The 19,429-nt window shown below is 63.8% G+C and overlaps 1 protein-coding gene across 6 annotated transcripts in view; it reads left to right on the top strand.

Moving 5' to 3' along the window:
* Megf6 (multiple EGF like domains 6) overlaps positions 1-19,429 on the top strand; it is a 69,029-nt gene that overhangs the window by 23,342 nt on the left and 26,258 nt on the right. The window contains exon 1 of one of the 6 annotated variants that reach the window (XM_063235346.1): positions 17,571-17,871. The exons of 4 other annotated variants lie outside the window; for them this stretch is intronic. In XM_063235346.1, coding sequence (XP_063091416.1) covers positions 17,703-17,871 — 169 coding nt within the window. In that variant the 5' untranslated portion in view covers positions 17,571-17,702. Of the gene's footprint in view, positions 1-17,570; positions 17,872-19,429 lie in introns of those variants that run through there. One more of the 6 variants, XM_063235348.1, reaches the window with a different exon arrangement.

The following is a 19,429-nucleotide window of genomic DNA, read 5'->3' as shown; positions in this document are numbered from 1 at the left end:
CTGTAGCAGCCTTTGAAAGGCGGGAAGCTGGATCACACAGCCTGCAGCGGCCAGCAGGTGGGGAAAGGGGCTGCTGTGCAGGTGTGGGTCCAGGGAAGGGTGTCCCCATCAGATCAGAGGCTGTGGGGAGGGTAGTGGCTTCCTTAGTGGGCCCAGAGCGCGGTGCTGGCTGCAGTCCTGGCTGAAGGAGCTGGTTTCCTCCCAGGTTCAGGAGTGACTTCTGCCCCCAGGAAGCATTCCAGGGTGCTCCCTTCTGCACTGCCTGAGCCTGACCTCACAGCTCCCGGTCCTGCGATTCTTTGCTCACTTGGGTTTCCTCACTGGGGCTCGGGAGCCTGGTCTGTGCTCCCTGATGCTTGCTCGGGGTGGGGTGCTGGTTGAGAGTGGGGTCCCTCATGGGTGCCAAGCGGGGCAGGGTCTTCAGGGAGCAGGCTGGAATCTTCAATGTCCACTGCCCTGCTGCGTCTTCACGCAGTGTTTGCTGGCCGAGGACCCCTCCAGGACCGCTTCCCTTGCCCTGCGCAGCCTCAGGCTGAGTGGACCGGAAGGCCCAGCCCCTGTGCTTTGCAGGAACTCCCTCCTTCCCCTGCAAGCCCAGCCCAGGAGGAGGTGACCTTGCGTTCAGTTCCAGCCTGGGAACGGTTCTGGACCTGCCTGGCACTGCGGCAGCCTCAGGGCACGGGCGTGCTGTTTTCTGCCCCAGACCTCACAGGTCTCTCTGGGCCAGGATCCTGGGCTTCACGGAGGGCTTGGGGTTATCCAGGGCCACCAGCCCCTCCCTGTCCAGGGAAGGCCCTGTGGAGGTTGGGGAGGCAGAGCGTGCATCCCAGGTTTCCTCCCAGGTTCCCTCCCAGGGACGCCTGCAGACAGGACCAGAGTCGCTGTGTGCCCAAGTCATGGAGAGTGACAGGCAGAAGCCCTGCAGCACTGCACCCAGGAGAGGATGCACTCGAGCTGCAGGCTCTGCACTGGCCAGTCCCGGTGGCCAGGACGCAGTTAATCCTGGGGCTATGGGTGCACAGGGGGCCGTGGACGGCACTGCCTGCCTCCGAGACCCCTTCCCCACGCAGAGCTGGCGCAACCCTTGGAGTCAGACTCGCTCTGCTGCCTTTGGCTTGGACAGAAACTCAGGAAGGCGCTGGCCCGATCTTCCTGATAACTCATTTCCCCGCCAGGGGCAGGGGCGCGTTCTGGTTCTGCCTTTGACTGCTGGCCCCGCTCCCTGCCCTGCCTGGTCGACATTTCCTGGGAGCTGTGGCCCTCAGTCCTGGGCTGGGACTCCATCTGGTGCAAGCCAAGGCTGATACCTGGCCCTGTCTGGTGCAGGAGCCTGGAGCCTGAAGGGTTGCACGCTGCCCCTGGGGCCCCTGAGTTTCCCTAATGGTTTGCATCCCTGGGGGTCCTCACTGCCCACTTATGACAGTGGGGGATCTTGTGGTGTGTGCTGCCCCAGGCTTTTGGTGTGGGTCCAGGTTAGACCCCCAGGGTGTGAGTGACCTGCCTGGTCTTCACACTGTGCATCCATTGTATACATTCTGAACTTGGAGATAGGGACACTGAGGCCCAGGGCAGGCTGGGGGTCAGCCAGCCCAGAATCCATGCTGCAGGGATCCCGCCCTGCTTCTGGGCACCTGGCTTCCAGCTGGGGTATGGAATGTGCCCAGGACATAAGAGGACACTCTGGATGTCCCTAGCCCACACTGGGGCTGTTGGTGCTAGGAACGCCCAGAAGCGGGGCTCAGAGAAGTCCTAGTACGGCCCTGCACTTGAAGCCCCTTCTACTGGCTGCCTGGGTCCTGGCAGCAACCCGGGGGCATTTTGAACAGGGCTTGGTGGCTCTGCCATGAGTGCGGCTAGGACCTGTGTGGGCTGGGCCTGGTGAGAACTGGACCTCTCTCTCTTGCCTTCTCCTACCCTGCAGGACCAGGGTGTGGCTGAGCTCTCAGGGTGCCAGGACAGGAGAGAGGACTGACTGGGGTCACCCTCCCTGCTCAGCCTGCTCTGCTCCGAGGAAGCTTGGCGAGGTCAAGCGGGGTGGGGGGTGGGGGGTGGGGAACAGCTCCTGAGCTTGGCCCTGGCCTCTGGCCAGCATCTGAGCCCTGGTCCCAGCACCCTGCTGCCTCGTGTGGCAGGCTTAGGAGAGGAGACCGATGGGGACCGTGTGACTGTGGAGGCCGAGGGCGCAGTGAGCGGGTGCTCGTGGGGGAGCCTGGAGGACTGTGCCCGAGCCCCTGGCTGCAGCACCCCTCGGGGACGCGGGGCCCTGCCTGGCCGCAGTGAGCTTCCTGCCCCGGGTGGAAGCCCAGGGTGCCCGCTGTCTGGAGCGCTGCTTGCTGCCTCACCTGTGCCCTGCACTCTCGCCTCCTCTCCCTGCCTGGCCTTCCCGGCACCCCTGACTGCCTACTGGGAGCCACCCATCTCTGCACAACTGGCCAGCCATGCCCCCAGCTGCCTCCACTCCCTGTGTCCCCACCGTCCATCCCCCAGATGCTGTAGTTTTCGACCTCCAGCGGTGCCTGGCGCCTGGCGTGCATTGGAAGGGAGCAGCAGCCTCGTGGGGTGGGGGTGGGGTGCACAGGCTCAGCCCCGCCTCAGTCCCCTCACCCTCTGCCTGCCCTGCGAGGGCGCTGAGCAGGCTTGTCAGCCCTGAGCAGGCTTGCACAGGGAGCCCCAATTGTACCACGGACCTCATAGGGAAGGGGGGCCAGTCTGTGCTCCAAGCAGAACATTCCTGGAGGAGCCTTCTGGGAAAGAGACACCAAGGCCCCCCAGCACCACCCGGCATGTGGCTGAGGGCTTCTGGGCATCTCCTGCTCCTTTGTGAGGCACAGCGGGTGCAGAGCTGCTGTCCCCAGGGCCATGGCTTTCCAGGCCCCAGCTTGGGGACTCTGTGAAGCCCTCAGACCCCTGCAGCCCTTGCTACGCCCCTGCAGCCTGATTGCTGGCTCTGGAGCAGCTGGTTTTCATCAGCCTCCTGGCTGAGACATGGGAGCAGCCCTGGCCTGTCTGGGTGACACCTGGTTTCAGGAAAGGGAGATTCTTGGCCCCGGGCAGGCAGGGCCCGTCAATTCTGGCTCTGACATGCAGCCCGAGGCCCTGGTGGGCGGATGTGAATTGGGGCCCAGCATGTCCAGGCCCAACCATCTCCCCTGCCTAAGGGGCTTGGGCAGCCTCCCCTGGGCTGTCCCAGCCCCCTTCTTTTCCCGCCCCATTTTGCCTCTTACCAGAGCCACCCAGGAAGGGAACTGGGTGAGGCCCTGCTGTGGCTTGCAGGGTCCTCAGGTCATGCACGATGGCTGGGATGAGCAGCCGGCACAGGCAGAGGTCAAGGCAGGGAAGTCCCGTTGGCTGTGGGTTCCTGAGCTCAGGCTGGAGGAGGGGTAAGGTGACAAGGACAGGGATGAAGTGGGGGGTGCAGAGTAGGGGGACAGGGCAGCCTGGTCTCAGGCCCTAGAGGTCAGGTGTGTGGGCTCCGTGTACCCCAGATGGCAGTGACTGTGCCTTCTCCCCTCCTGTTCCTTGCCTGAGTGGCAGCTGGGCCTGGTGGCTGGGGGGCTCTGCAGGGACCTTGGGCTGGGCCTTGGAAGGGACCTGACTCTCAGCCTTTGTCTCCTGCTGGGTATTGGGAGGGCCGCAGCTCCACTTTGAGGGAACCCATAGGACCCTGCCACAACAGGGTGTAGAGCAGCTGTGGTGAGGGCCGAGGCACCCTGCCCATGCCCTGGAGCCGCTGTAGCACACAGAGCACCCAGCTGTGGGGGAGACGCCCAAGGCTTCTTCTGGATCCCTCTGCCCTTTCTGGGCTCTGTCTTGGACCCCAGTCCCCCCAGGTACCTCAAGTACCCCGGGTTCCATGGCCTTCTGTGGGCTTGGGTGTCTACTGCCCCTGTCCCCTTCCCAGGGCCTGGAGCTCCCAGGTGGAACCGGGTGTGGATTTGTCCTCTGCTTGAGCCAGGGCCGGGGCTATGGAGGCCAAACTTGGGGCCCTGAGGACTGAGCCACAGTGCTGCCTGTCCAGAAGAGAGGCCTCCGCTGTGGCCGGGCTGGTGCCAACACCCAGCATCCCTTCTCTGTGACACAGGGCATCCATTGTCACACAGCAGTGGACATTGGTCCCCGGGAAGGGGCTGCGCTGGGCAGACGTGGCGGTGACTGATCTGGCCTCTCCTGATGGAGGATCCCCACACCCACCCTCTTCCAGCCCTTTAGGGACCTGTCATCCCGGCCACCACCACTCCGGCTGATTAATGGTGGCCCAGTGGACCTGGCTGACAGTGGCTGCACAGCCTGGGCCCTGAGCTCTGTGCAGACATGCTCAGCTGTCTGCAGAATGGGGACCCCAGCAGGGCCCGAGGTGTCTCAAGGTGGGGGAGCCATGTGGGTGTGGACAGTGTGAGGTCCAAGCTGGTGCTGCTTGCCGCAGTGCCAGATGGCACGTGGCCATGTGCCTGGCTTGTGGACCTCTGGTCATTTGCTGCCATCAATGCCACTCCTGGGGCCGGCATCCACGGCAGCTTCCCAGGCCAGCTGCACCCTGGGGTCCTGGCCCGTTCCTTCCTGGGAGCCCCATTGCAGGCTGGCAGTGTCTTGATTCATGGAGGGTTGAGGTGGGGTGTGTGGGCCCTCACTCCCCTCAGGATGCAGCGGGGTCCTCAGTGAGTGCTGGAGGGCGAGGTCCTTGTGTGGCTGTTGGATTCCCAGGATACAGTGGAGTTGCTGCCGCTGGCCAGGACTGGGTGGACGCCCTGGACACCCTGCTTCCCTCTGCACCAGCAGTGCTAGAGAAAGACGAGGGTCTGGCCCGAGGGTCTCCTCCTTGTAAACACAGATGGAACCCGCAGCAGGTGAGGTTTGCCCTTCTGTGCGTGTGTCGCTGATGTGCAGAGCTGGCGATGGGCCTCCTCCTCCCTTCAGTTGGCTCTAAGTGATGCACACAAGGCTAACCAGATACTGGCTGCAGTCCCCAAGGCCAGCCTGACAGTTCCCTGCTTCCTCACACAGTGCTCTCTGTAGAGTCTGGCACGCTGGGGTGGCAGAGCCAGTCAGCTGGGTACAAAGTCAGAGGCTGTGACTCCCCAAGGCCTAAAAATTTACACATCAGAAGCTGAAGCAGCAGCCTCCTGAAAACATTCAGGTGCTGCCCTCACTGGACAAAGGTTACAATAATGGGACTACAATATGCAGTATTTGGGTTACAATACAGAATATTGGGGTATCAACGGAGAGTGGCAGCGGGACCTGAATCCTCTGTTCACTGGGGCTCCCTGTGGCCCCCATGGGCCTGCCCTGGGCACAGGGATCCTGAGATTAGGGGCTGGGGAAGGTCACCCAGTGAAGAGTGGGGCCTGGCCCAGCCTGGGAGGGAAGGCGTGTCTGGGGTACCCAGGTGCAGTGCACAGCGTGGGGGTGGGGGTGGGGACAGTGCCATGGTAACAGGGCAGCGGGAAGCCACCCTGAGCAGCAGGCCCTGCAGCCCCTGAGCCTTGCCAGCTGACAGGCTTCCCCGCAGGGCCATAAGGTGCCCTCCCCCCACCCCAGGGCTACCAGGATGGAGGAGGGACCTTGTGAGGTGGTCACATCTTGGCAGTGGTGCCCGGTACCCAGAAGCTGGCAGCTGGGGACATGGCTATGCCAGCAGCATAAGAGTCCCCCGGCCCCTGTGCTGCCTGTGGCCCAAACATCAGGACAGACACAGAGCTTGTGTTCCTTACTCATGCCCACCCTGGCCTTGCCGGCTGCCACCGTGTGCCCCTCAGGCGGGCAGATGGGAACCCAGGGCCCCGTCTGACCTCTGCCTGTCCTGGTAACTCTGGGAATTCCCAGAACATTCCCACTGGCAATGTGCAGGCTGGTGGCTGCCTTCCAGCAGTCTCCAGGCAGCTGGCCGAGGCTCCGGCCACAGCGGTCCTCGAAGGACTGTGGCCGACTCAGGCCCTTGGCCCAGCCACGGTCTTCCAGAGACCCTCGAGGAGGCACAGAGGGAAATGACAGAGCCTCTGGGGGCCGGAGGGCTGCGCTGGTTCCATCTCCTTGGTCACAACCCAGAGGGTCGAGTCACCTCAGCAGCACCTGACTGGCAGGGCTGGTGCCTTACTGAGTGTGCCTGGGACACCTGGGGTCCCCACTTGCTCTGAGCCCGCTCCAGTTTACAGTTCTGTGCCGAAGGGAGCACCACTTGCTGTTCCCACAGAGCACAGGCAGGAGGGAGGATGGGAGCTGTGGGCTTGGTGCCTGCACGCCAGGCTTGTGGCCTGCCCCAGGCTGACCCAAAGCTGTGGACAGTGCCTAAGGGTGGCCGGTACCAAGCGTTCCAGCAGGTCCTAGGCAGCTGGTGCTGTGGGCACCTCTCATAGGGCCCTGCCTGCCTCTGCTGGGCAGCCCGGACAGCAGCCGCAAACCACAGTGCACCAGCACCACGGTCACCTGCTTCCTCAGGGGCTCGGGAGCACCCCACCTTGGGCAGGATCTGCACAAGAGCCCTGTGTGAGGCCTGTCCTGCTGGACACCTCTCCCTGTGGCCCTGGGCCTCCCCAAGCACCTGCTTCTCCCCTGCAGATGAGTGGGCTTCTCTTGCCACTGCCTCAGAGGCCACTGGCTGCCGGGCGATGGCAATACCTACCCAGGAAGGTCGGACCTGTCCCCCGCCCACGGTCCAGCTCCTTTCTCTGACCCAGCTCACCCTTGTGCCCCTCCAACCCAGCTGCAGGCTGTTCTAGGGGTTGATTTGGGGGACCAGTGGCTGACCATGTTCTAGTGCTCACCCCAATATTGCGTGGTGGGTTCTGCAGAGAGCCTGGTGTTGGCGGGAGCCCCCAGAGGCTGCACAGAGTTGGGGTGTGGTTGAGGCAGCATAGGTGCTCTGCGGGGCAGAGGCAGGTCGGCTGTGGGCCGCAGAAGCTGGGGACGCTAGTTCCTGTAAGGGTGGACAGGCTAGCGGCGTATACCTGGGTATGCTCAGGATGCTGGCGGTTGGGGCGTCGTGCCTGGAAGGGCCTTTTGGGGACTCCAGACTAGAAGTGCTTCCCGGCTCTGGGGTGCCTGCAGCTCTCCACTTCCCCCACATCACTAGCCAAATGTCAGCAAAATCCAGAAGAGACAGCATCCCAGAGAGAGATGGGGCAGACAGGATGGAGGTGGGAGGGCGGAAAGGGCCCTGCTGTCCCCTCCCCGACTGCCCAGCTGGCCTGCTGGACACCTGGACTCAATGCAGGTCTGTTCTGGGGCTCTGGCTCAGGTCAGCAGTGTCCCCCCTGCTGTTCCTGCCAGATGCTGTTATCATCCTGCCCCGCCTCGCCCATGGCTGAGCTCCCTGCTACCTGCAGCTTTCTAGCTGTGTGCTGTCTGCGAGGTTGGGGCCCGGCCAGAGGCTGGGCTCTGGGGAGAGGAATCTGCCCTACCCAAGACACTTGGAGACAGTGATTTTGGGGGCTCCATGCAGTGTGTCCATCAGCTCCTGGACACCCAGTGGCCCTAGCCTTTGGCTCAGTTTCCCCTTCTGTGAAATGGCTCCTAGCAGTGACTGAGCTCTCAGAGACCACACCCTGCTCATGCAGAGCGGACATCACCCACACCTAGGACAGGGTGAGGAGGGGCACCGGTTGCCAGTGTCCACTTCCCCACCATGCCCGAGGCCCCTGGCCCATGCCAGGTGGGATGGCCTAAGGCCCACTTCTCATGTCAGGCCCGAGGGGAGGGGCAAGCTCCAGGTTCAGGCCAGTGTGCTAGTGTGCGGTGGGCTTTGGAGACTGGCTCCCTGCCTGGGCAGCCCAGCCTCTCTCAGGTGGACGTCCTCCCCCTATAGACCTTTGCCTTTGGGGTCCACTTGCCGTTAGTGAGGCTTCTCACCAGCAGAGTTTCGGGTCGTGGAACTTAGCCAGACCCCTCCTGGCCTGCAGCATTGTGGGCTTGTGATCTGAGCTGATTTAACAGGCAGCCCTGGGAGCAGGCTCTACCCACCTGTCGCTGGCAGGGCTGGGCCCTGAGCACCCAGCACCCCACTGGGCATGGCCTCTTCCCCACCATCATCACACCAGGTCAGGCAGGAGTGACCTGGAGAGGCTGACAGCCCCTTGATTCATAGATGGGTCGATGTCCAGATCCGTGGACAGCCCTGGTGACCTGATCACCCTGCTAGTTTCAGCCTCCAGGGTCCCCAACACCACCTCCCCTCAGCACCGCCCACATGGCCGCCCTACTCTGGCCGCCCTACTCTGGCTGCAGGGGGAATCCAGGTTGGGGTATCTGGGGGCCCTGCTCACTGCCTAGCAAGCCAGATTGCAGGCTGGTGCTGGGGCCTGTGCCCACAGAGGGATGGCGAGCAGAGCAGAGCACACTCATGATCCCGTGAGGCTCCCAGGGGCTCCCCATGGAATGCGTTCCTGTCCCCCGTAGGTGTCGTGTCTGACTGCAGCTCTCATGTAGAGGGTGTATATGCCCAGGGCTGGTGCTCTCTCCTGGATCCCAGCGCAGGGGCCCCAGCCCAGTCCCAGGCGACCCTTGGCAGCAGGCAAGGAGGCTCCAAGGCAGAGGTGCTGTTCCAGGTACCCACCCAGGTGCTGCCCGTGAGCTGGGCAGGAGTTCCAGGCTGCTCAGCTGTCCTGTGGTGCAGGGGAGAGTTAAACCCATGGCTCTGCTCCTGGGGGAAGGTGGGGGGGGGGGGCTTCCCTGCTGGGGCCCCAGGAGCTGGGGATCTTGTGACTCATGCTGTGGGGTTGCTGTCCGGGATTCCTGTTCCAGTGAGGTGTCCAGGAGATGTGGACATCCCGGAACTTGAGTACGACGTCCAAAAGCAACTCTTGCCTGGGCCTTCACCAGGGTCCCAAAGGACAAACAAGTCCTCACCGCTGCAGAGTTGGCTGGAGTCAGGGGAGGCCAGATGTCGGGGGTCCAGGTGGAGGCCGGCAGCCTCTCCGTGGCAGCCTCTCCGTGGCAGCCTCTTCATGGCAGCCCCTCCGCAGGGACCTGACCTCAGGCACTCCTGCCCCTTTGCTGGCCCAGTCCCCTGGGAGTCTGCTGTCCCCGGCTGTACGTGCTTGGGATGTCTGGGGCTCCGAGCCCCCACGTGGCTGAGGGCCTGCAGCGGGAGCCAGCAGCCAGCTATGGCTTCTCCATCCCTGCCGGCCCCGCCTCCTCACAGGCACAGCGTGGCCAGGGAGTGCAGCCTGTGGGGTGTGGCAGCTCTGCTGCTCCATGCTGGGTGGTGGTGAGGAGGTGACGGTGAGGTGAGCCCGGAGATACCCCAGGGGTGGATGGAGGCTGACCAGAGGGTGCCTCGGCCTCACTCTGGGCCCGGCTGTAGGTCTGTCCGTGTGTCCTCGCTGGGAGTACGTCCTGCAGCCTGGGCTGAGTCTGCTGTGCGTGACCAGGGGGCTGGAGCGGGCAGTGACCCAGCTCAGGCCCAGCGCTGTGGCTGCAGCTGCCTTTGGGAAGGGTGAGCTAAGGCCTGAGTGGGGAGCCCGCAGACCCCACTGGGCAGTGGTGGCTCTGTCCTGAGCTAGCCTTCTGGATACCCCTGCTCTCCATTTAAGCCCGCTGGGCGGGACTGGGGTCAGTGCGGGGCCAGGTTTGGGCCCTGCCTGGGTCCTCCCTGTATGGCCCTGGATGTGTGACTCCACCACTCTGAGCCTTGGACTCCACCTCTATGCAGCACAACCAGGCCCCCTCAGCATGTGCTGGGGGGTCCAGAGGGATGCCAAGGCCAATCCTGGTGGACAGGAGGGGAAGCGTTCTTCTGGGACTGAGCCTGTTGGCAGCCTGGGCCCACATCACTGCCTGCTCTGCCTGCCCTGGCCAAGATTCTTGGGATGCAGGACCCTACTTCCCTGCAAGTCCCCAGGCCTTTATGGACCCCCATTTGTCCTCTTCCTGCTGCCTGCTGGTCTGGGGTTCAGTCCTGTAAACATTCTTATCTGTAAAATGGGCTCAGCCCTCATGTTATGCAGATGGTTTTACCTACAGGTCATAGTGACATTGTAATGGAGAAAGATTGGCCTGTCCGGTGGAAGAAAGGTGGGTTTCTTGGGGAAATGCAGGGCTCAGGACCCACTGGTCTCCATTGTTTCGACCCTTGTACACTGGGGTGTACCCACCTTGGCTGGTCCCCTCCTGCCTGGAGGCAAGGAGGGCCTGGCTGAGGCCCCACTGGAGTGTCCATGAGAAGCCCGAAGGGTTCCCTGCCTCATGGTCCCCAGGGAGAGCTCTCCACCCCCATGTTCCAGGACCCCCCCCGCAGCTGTCATGGTGGCTCCAGACTCATCTTTATCACACCCGCTAGCCTCTACCCCGAGGTCCCTACCATCCCCAGGGACAAGGAAGAATGTGGGGAGTGACAGCTGCTGATTAGGAGTCCTAGGCCGACCAGCTGGCCTCCCAGGCCCTGTGCTGTGCTTTGCAGGGTGCAATGGGGGCGGGCTGGGGGCCTCATTCAGACATTGCACCCTGCCAGGCCCTCGGACCTTCCAATCTCACAGTGTCCTGCCCCCCAAACAGCAGTGTCCCCCCAGTTCCTCTCTGAGCCCTTTGTGCCCTCCCTGGGCAGCCTGCTCTTGGTGGACCAGCAGAGCCATTGCAGTGACCAGATCAGCCAGCCAGGCCACAGCCCAGCTCTGTGGCTGCCAGAGCAGGGCAGTAATAAATCCATGGTCCTGGCTGTGATATGGTGGAGGAGGCAAGCCAGGAACCTCTGGTGCATCCTCGTGGCCTGTGGGTCCCTGCACCAAGCCCTGTGAGCTCAGCTGTGACCCCAGCCCTGCTGGCGTTATGTGGACACAGCAAGTGTCTGTCCACATGGCCGGGTGGTGCATGCCGAATTCGTCCACAGCGTGGTGATGCTGAGGTGGGCTTTCAGCAGGTGACAGGATGGAATTGGCTGGGCACATGTTTGTCCCTTTCATGGAAGAGTGAAGGGGGCGTCCAGGTGCCAGCTTGACTGACTTGGGCTCAGGCTTCCGGCCTTGAGAGTAAGCAGTGAAATCTGCCGCTCCTGGTGCAGTGGCAGGAAGGGACTGAGATGTCCTTCAAGCAGCAGCCTTTGCAGACCTGGAGGCCAGGACATGGTGTGGCCGCCAGTCTCAGCTGCACACCTGCCTGCGTGTTGTGGCCAGTCTTGTTCCTGCTGGTGCCGGCCCCCAGGAGGAGCCCAGGCAGAAGGCCGTGTTTCTGTGGCTGGCTGCCCTCTCCATCGGAGCCAGAGCATCACTGGGCCAACACTGGCTCACGCTTTGGGGACAGGGTCTGGTAGGTGTGGCCTTGAACGCAGCCCAGCTGGACGGTAACAGTGGTTGGGGCCAGCCAGTGCCGGGACACAGGCCTCTGAGGCCAGTCTGCCGGGGTGCTTTCCCAAGGGCGCCCCAGATGGGCAGCCTGCAGCTTTCAGATGGCCGTGTGCCAGACACCAGGTTGGGACCAGTGCTGAGGGTCCAACAGGGGTGCAGGGGATGCTGGCACTGGAGGCTGAGGCCCAGCTGAGTCCCTGAGCCCTGACCAGGGCAGGGCCATGTAGCCTTCCAGGGCCACAGCCCTAGGATCCAGGGAGAGGATCTAGACTCTGGAGTGTCGACCCTGACTTGCTCCGAAGACTCTGGCCCGGCCGGATCAGTGTTCCTTGGGAGGACAGCCCTGGGCCAGGAAGATGATCACAGATGACCCTGACTCCTGGGTGAGGAGGGAGAGCCTGTCCACCTGGCTCCCAGAGGCTCCTGAGGCACAACTCCGAGCTCAGAGCACCCTGCGTGCCTCAGGGCAAGCATCCTTCGTGGCCTGGGTCAGCACACGTCCATCGCTTGGTATCTCCAGAGTGGGCAGCGGGGCTCGTCACAGTTGCTCGGTCACCCAGCCTCCCTTTAGGTTCTCATGCAGTTGTGTCCCTGGTGGCTGGTGATGATGGCCATGCAGCTCCCCCAGGGTCCCATCTCCCCAGGGCACCCTCCTCTAGCCCCCACCTGCCCACACCTGGGCCCCGGGAGCCAGCAGGAATGGGGAGGAGGTGGGGGTCTTCGAAGGCAGGCAGGCGTGCTGGGCCCCCGGGGTGAGGCCTGGCATCCTTTAGAATAAAGGGTGGGGTGTGGTGCACAGAGCCCAGGGCAGCCCTGTTGGACACTGGGAGGCGCTGTCCCCCAGTGCAGCCCATGCTGCAGATGTGCGGTGGCCTCCAGTGCGGGTTCCTAGCGGAACTGTGGGTTGAAGCGGGTGTGTGCCTGTGTGCTCCTTTGGGGGTGTGCAAGTGCCAGCTGGGCCCTGAGCAGGAGCCGGCTGTCACCCCCACCCCAGTGTCCTGCAGATGGAGGGACAGGGCAGTGGAGGATAGGCCGAGGACCCAGTTTCCTACCAGGTGGCACCTGCTGTGGCTGGGTCTACCCCCTCCTCAGCCCCCTACACCCCACACCTGCCACAGCCTGCCATATGCATCGCCCCCATACCCCCCATCACATCCAAAGGCCACTCACCAAAGACCCCTGGGAAGCCTTCCAGTCACTGACTTTCTGGGTCCCCTCCCTCTCAGAGGGCAGCATGAGGCCTGGGTGTCCACAGGCCATCCTGTAGTCCCTGTCCCTGGCAGCTATGATGTCCCCATGAGGCTGGTGTCTGAGGACAGGACTCCTGGCTCTCTGGGCCATGGTGGCCTGGGCAGCAGCTGGCCACAGCATCTGGTCACACGTGTGCATACAGCCTTCCCCGTGACACCCTGGTTTGCATTCCCAGGTGTGATGCTAGGGTCCAGTGGCCCAAGCTGTGTAGTCTCAGGAGGGGGCTTTTCCTAGTGGACCGGTCAGCAGGGGAGGGGACGCTTGCCGTCCCCACTGTCAGCTGGACTGGTGGGAACAGGGTGGGTTACATTTTCCTTCCTCCACTGGGGTGGGGAGCGGAGCCAGTAATGGATTTACCAGGAGGCTGATGCGGGACGGTTCCAGGAGGCTGAGCCAGGCTGTGCGCCCTGGGGCCCTGGGCTCTTGGCACCTAAAGTCTCAGCACAGTGAGACTCAGGCTGGGGAAGGTTCCAGAGGCTGGGCTATCTCCAGGGGTGCAGCTGGTTGGACGGGTTTGACCCTAGACTGGAAATGGAGCCCTGCCCTGGAAGTCAAGGGTCACCAGCAGCCAGGCAGGGTGGGTGCCCCATGAGTACGGCACAGAGTGGCCTGAGAGGACTCCTTGGGCTGTGAGGTTTGAGCTGTCTTCCTCCTGACCTGCTTCCAGCACTCTGGCCTGCAGGTGGGTCCTGGGAGCCCAGCCCTCACCCGGATGCTGGCGGTGGCTTCTTTCAGCTGTTCTCAGCCTGTCATGGCGGCCCAGTGTCCCTGCCCAGCCCTGGGACCCTGTCCAGGCCTCAGGTCAGGTGGACTCTGCAGGCCCAGAATGAGAGTGGGGGTGTGGTAGCATAGGCCTGTAATCCCAGCGGTATGGAGGCTGAGACAGGAGGATTGCTGCAGGCTTGAGGGCAGCCTGGGTTACCTAGAAAAGGTGGGACGAGGGTGACAGTCACACAGCTGGCCCTCACTGCTGTGCTGGCCGCAGCAGGTGTGTTGGCTGACATGGGCAGGCCAAGCCCCCATACACACACCCAGGCGCCAGCAGGGTGGTTTAATCTTCCCCTCACCCTCACACAGCCTGGCCGTTATTTCCCTGGCGCACCCTGCTGTGCTCAGGTGCCTCATCTGCCCACATGGACACCTTAGGGTGTCATTGCCCCACAGCCCAGGGCTTGGTTCCTTCGCTGTCCCTTGCTGGGGGCCCTGGGGACCCGGCTCTGTGGGAGGCCTGGAGCTTGGCTCCTTGGTCTCCTGGGGCCCCCCTTGCAGGCCCCACACCCACCCTTGCCTGAACCTGAAGAACCTGAGAGGAGGCGCCAGGCCTTGCCCAGGGCCGATCCACATTGGAGGCCCAGCAGCCTGGATGGCCAGGTCCTGTGCCCTTGGGGGTTAGCATGCGGCCCCCAAGTCCTGGCCTAGTGGGGGACACCACAGGACAGACATCACACAAGCACGTGCTGGGCCCTGGTCTGCCTTCCTGTCTCCCATGTGTGGTGGTCACGCCCTGAAGCAGGGAGCAGTGGCATCTGGGGGTCAGCACTGGTCCCTCACTCAGGACTGGGTCCTCGCAGATGAGTCCTGGGCACCCGGCCTGGGAAGAAGCTGGGGGGCCAGGGCTGGGGGCGGCCCCTTCTGCTGACACAGACATTCCTCGGCAGAGACGCCCAGCGGTCTCCGCATGGGGAAGGCATTTCCCCAACCGCGGCCAGACCCACAGCGCGCCTGCCTGACATGCTCGGGGTGCCGAGGGGGGCAGTGAGCGACTCCGGGCTGCTGCTGGTGCTGCTGCCTGTGAGCGTGGACCCAGGACGCCACACCAGGCCAAGCGGGATGTGGGGCTGCTGTACTTTGTGGACTCCTGCTTGGGGGGACACTATGGCTCCGCCAAGCCACCGCCATCCTGGACTTTGGGCACCAAACATCTCCACCAGGCAGACGTCACTGTGCCCTCGATGTGTCCTGCTCCTGGAGGTGGACAGTGGCCGAGCTCCGGCCGCCTGCTGGCTCCCTTCTGAGCAGCCCTGAGGGCAGGAGTCAGGCTTGGGTCATCCGAGGGCCACTCAGGGACAGTGTTCCTGCTTAGAGTCCCCTTGGGGGCAGGAGGAGGCTTAACTAGGCTATGTCTCTGAGGAGCGGGGATTCCAGAGGGGCCGGAGAGGGAGGACACAGGAGAGGGTGTGGGCCGCAGCGGGGCACTCGAGGGCTCATGTGGGCACACACATGGCCATGTGAGCACTGAGTGGGCAGGAAGGGGCGTCCCCTGCAGGCCTGGTAGGGTAAGTAGATGGAAGTGAGGTGTGATCTCACCAGGCCTGGGAGAACTCTCACCCTGGCTTGTGGTCACTTGGTGGTCCAGGAGCCTTCTATGCTCTAGACGCCAGCACTGGATCCCAGGAGCCGCAGGCACAATGGCCATGACACACTTAGCCATGTCTCCTTGCCAAGGGATGTGTGTCCTGTAGCCTCAGGCTCCTGGCCACTGGACAGAGAGGGAACTGAGGCCCAGAGGGGTTGTGGGCCTCACCTGTGTTGTACAGGGAGGAGCAGCCAGGATGTGTCCTGTGTGTGCTGGATACTAGGGCCAGGGGCAGGGTAGGCCTGAAAGCCTGTGGTCCCCACTCAGGCTGGGGCAGGAGCTGGGGAGGAGGTGGACAGGTCCTTGGAGTCCGATGTGGACACAGACACCGTCACACTGCTGGGTCATCTCTTGTCACAAAGAGGGGGGAGACTGAGGCACAGAGGGGTCCCATGGCTGGACATGGGTAAGATAGTACCGTCCAGTAGGAGCAGCGTGTGGGCCGCCCATGTGTGCCCCTGAAGTCTCAGCTTCCCCAGGGAGCAAGCGGAGGCCACGGGGCTGCTTTCAGTGACATGCGTGGTCCTGTGTGAGTGATTCAGTCTATGATCTGGTAGGTCACCAGCAGAGTTGGTTCACGGCCTTTGCTTGTCCTTCCTAGGCACGTGTGAGTCCACTGAGGGCCCATCCTGCCGGGGACATGGGGGCTGCATGGGGCTGTGATCACGGCTTGGTCTAACAGTTGGGCTCTGGGGGCTTCCAGGGGGTCTGGGGCCATCTGCTCCCCCAAGACTGAGGGCAAGCCCCTGTCCAGGGCGGGCAGGATTGGGAACAGTGCAGAGCCTGGGTGGGCTCCTGTCTGGGGCTCCCTGTTTGTGCCATGACCCTGCGGGGTGTCTCAGTGGCGTCTGGAATCGGGGTGCTTCACTGCGGAATGAGAGCCTGGGGAGGAGCCCTGGACCAGGCCCTTCCTGTGTCCTCTGCTCATACCCTGGGGCAGCTGTAGTCTCCGCTGTCCCTGCCCCCACAGGCTGGCCCCCTCCCTTGGGAGCTGCTGGGCACAGGCCAGGGGACACCGGTTGGGGGCACTGTCCTGTTAACACTCGCCTTCGCCTTTGCTGAGGCAGCGCCGGGTGGTGATGACCGGTGGGGCTTCCCCCCGGGAAGTCGCCCTCCAAACCCCTCGGAGAGTGACAGTGCTCTCTCAGGAGCTGGCAGAGTGAGGGCTTGTGCCTGTGGGATGTGCCACTCAGGGCAGACAGGAGGGGGCTCCCAGGCAGACCCCCCCCCCCCCACAGTGCAGGGAGCTGGGCAGGGACGGTGGGGCAGTACCCAGACTGTAGACAGGACCTGGCAGGCCAACCCAGGCGAGGCTTGAGGTTGCCTAGACAGGACCGCAGCTGGTAGAGGCTGCCTTCTGCCTGTCCTGGTGTCTGGGTGGCTCTCAACTCCTGAATCTCAGGCTGGGTTCTGCTGGAGTGGTCGTCATGGGGACAGTGTCTTCCTGCCCCAGGCTTAGTGTCTTCCCGCTGAGCCAGAGACAGCAGTGGCTGCCCACAGGACAAAGGGGTCCCAAGTGACCTAGAGCCCGGGCCAGGCACTCTCCAGACACTGAATGGGCTCTGGCTGTGGTCACTTGTCCTTCTGTCTACCCAGTGCCTGTGGGTGCCTCAGGTGCTGGGCCCTGAGAAACGTGGTGACCATGCAGCCCACACCTTCTGTCCCTGAGGGGCAATCTGGGGCCCTAGGAATGTGAAGCTTCTTCCTGCCTGGTGGTGGCTCTAGCTTACGTCTCTGAGCTGGCCCCAGTCATAAGGCCCATGCCCACTGCCCACTTGCAGTGGTCAGAGTAAGGGGGACCCCTGCCCCAACTTGAGCCTGGACTGTGCTCTGGGATGGTGGCACTGCCTGTGAGAGGAATGGAGGGGTCAGAGGGCAAGTGTGGACAGCGTCCAGCCCCATGGTGTCCCTGCCTCAGCGCAGGGGCTCAGCCTAGTACTGCGGGTCGGTGCTGGGTGGGTTACCGAGTGCCCCAGCTTGTGGGGCACAGCCCTTCTGCCCTCATCCAGCTCTGGGGGCAGGGAGGGAGCTTCATGGGGAGCAGGAAGAGGACTGAGAGGGATGGAGGCTGGAGTCCCAGGCCTGGCTCTGCAGAGGTGAAATGCTGGGGGGCGTGGCCACCCTTAGGCGCTGCTGCCAACCCGGACTCCTGCAGTGGGGTCTGGGGCTGTGCACCCCCACACCTGTGCAGAGGGGCGCCCTCCTGGTTTAGTCGTCCAGCTCCCTAGTGCTTCCTTCCTTCCCGTGCTGTAGGAGGCGGGGCTCCCCTCTCCCGCTCTGGTGCAGTGGGCCAGGGCCAGAGCAGGTCGGGGGCCCAGACGCGCAGGGGCGTCTCTGGGCCTCGCTCCACCAGGCCTCCTCTGCAGGGCCTCCTGCCCGCCGTGCAGACCGGCTTCATCTCAGCTTTCTCTCCGGCACAGCGCGGGGCTCAGTCTGTGCGTGTGCGCGCCCCTCGTGCCTGTGTAGGGGTTTGCGCTCTGCCTGCGCCCAGTCGGCAAGTTAGTGCCCGTGGGGCTGTCTGCGTGGGTCCTGCACGCGCGCGTGCAGGAATTCGGGGCGGCGCGGACCCCTGGGGCGCGGGGCGGGGCTGGGGGCGGGGCGGCTCCTCGGGCGCGCCGGGGTTTGGCCTTTACCTGCAGGGGGCGGAGGGAAAGCTGAGAACAGAAAGGCGCGGGGCAGCGCCCGACTCAGAGAGGCTGCCTGAGAGGCCGGGCGGTGCCGGGCCGGGCTTGCACCCGGAGGGAGCCTGGAGCCCAGACCCTGACCGCCCAGCCCGAGCCAGGCACAGAGCCCCGCCTGAACACCCGTGCTCAGCGCCCCTCATGGAGGCGTCCGGGGGCCGCGGCGGGCTGGCGACGATCTGGTGCCTGGCCCTCCTGGGGGGCCTGGCGCGCGTCGCGGGCACGCATTACCGCTACCTCTGGAGGAGCTGCTACCCTTGCCACCTGGGCCAGGCCGGCTACCCTGTGAGCACCGCGGACCAGAGGCCAGGTGGGCGCCGGGTGCTGGGGCAGGGCGGGTGGAACCAGGGTGCCAGCTGCCTGTCCTTTGTTTCCACTTTTCAAAGTTTGTGCCAGGCAGCTGACAGGCGGAGGCTGGAGAGGAGGACAGGCAGTGTCTGGCAGGCGGCCCTATTCTCTGGGACGCAGGAATCCCTGACCCCTCGGGCCGCAGGGCTGTGGACACTTGGTCAAAGGGAAGGAAAACGTCCTTTGCTTTGCCTGGGGTGTGGCTGGGGTCTCCACCGCTTTGGGGCCAGGAAGGGGATGCTGCTGGAGCTGGGCCTCTCCGGGAACGTGTGTGTGGGTGGGGGGGCTGTGTGGCAGGTGCCTTCTGTCTGCCCTTCGCAAGCCTCAGGTGTGCCCTGCAGGGTCTCAGCTTGGGGCCCTGGGCAGTGTGGGAAATGGGGTCCAGCCTGTCTGGGGCCACTCTGTCTCCTTCCACGTGGCTCAGCAGAGCTGGGCACCCAGGAATGCCAGAAGGGGGTGTAGTGTGCATTCTCAATGACTCACCCACACCGCCCAAAGGAATGGGGGGCTCCTGTCTCCCAGACCAGCCTCGGTCATTCCCAAGGGTGCCCGGGTTCTGAGCGGGTATTGCCTGCTCCCCTGCTGGCCCTGTGTTACCCACACCACCACCCCCTGTACCCCCTGCAGCCTCCTGCTCCGAAGCTCAGTCTAGGCCAGTGGGCGCGTCGCTATGAGTGGTGCCAATTGCTAAGCGCTGTGCACCCCTAGCTCTGCCAGTGTGGCTGGGGCCTGGGGGCTTTGGAGTGGGGGTGTGTGGGCAGAGCTGGACTCTAACTTGGTGGTGTTCGGAGCAAGCTTGCGGCCAGGGCCTTCTGGGGGGCCCTGCATTTCCACCAGATGGGTGGTGAAGCCTTGGAAGGGGCTCTGGGCAGCTTCCGCTGAGACGGCAGCTGGCAGCCTCCCAGGGCTGCCTGTGCCCAGGATGTGTGCACTGCTGGCCCAGGAGCCAGTGGACTCCCAGTGGCATCATTGTGGGCTCACGGTGGCAACCTCAGCCCCAGTTTGGTAAACACCTGCCAGTCTTACCTGGCTTCTGGGAGAACCAGCCGGGGTTGACAGGGCAGTGCCACCCTGAGCCAGTGTGTGTGCTGATCCTGTCCCGAGCCAGGACAGGACCACAGGACATCCCTGTGCTGTCCTGGCCTGGCTCTATCACCTCCCCAGGCTGCGGCCCCTCCCTGGGCTGCTCCTGGCTGGCACAGGGGAGGTGCTGTTGCCTGGGCCTGGCTGTTGTCTATGCGGTGAGTGGTTCGTGTCTGACAGTCAGCTTGGGCACAGGGTGGCTTCTGTGCTCCTTTTGGCCTCCCTGGGCAAACTACCCACACTGCTAGGGATCCCACATCCCTGCAGGAGGCTCTTCCTGCTGCAGTGCAGGGTCTAAGGGGCCCTGCTTGTTGGGATCCTGGTGTTGGAACCTCCACAGGACTTAGCAGGACTCGTTACTCCATGGGTGCAAGGAGCACGGCTCCATCCTGGGGCACAGGCCTGGGGGCAGGGTGCCCAGTCTCTAGAGGGGCCAG

This window comes from Cavia porcellus, unplaced genomic scaffold (genome assembly GCF_034190915.1).
Source record: "Cavia porcellus strain 051 isolate PalLab524CR breed Dunkin Hartley unplaced genomic scaffold, mCavPor4.1 scaffold_25, whole genome shotgun sequence".
NCBI lineage: Eukaryota > Metazoa > Chordata > Mammalia > Rodentia > Caviidae > Cavia > Cavia porcellus.
The sequence above is the reverse complement of the archived record's forward strand: the minus strand, read 5'-3'. Positions and strand labels throughout refer to the sequence as shown.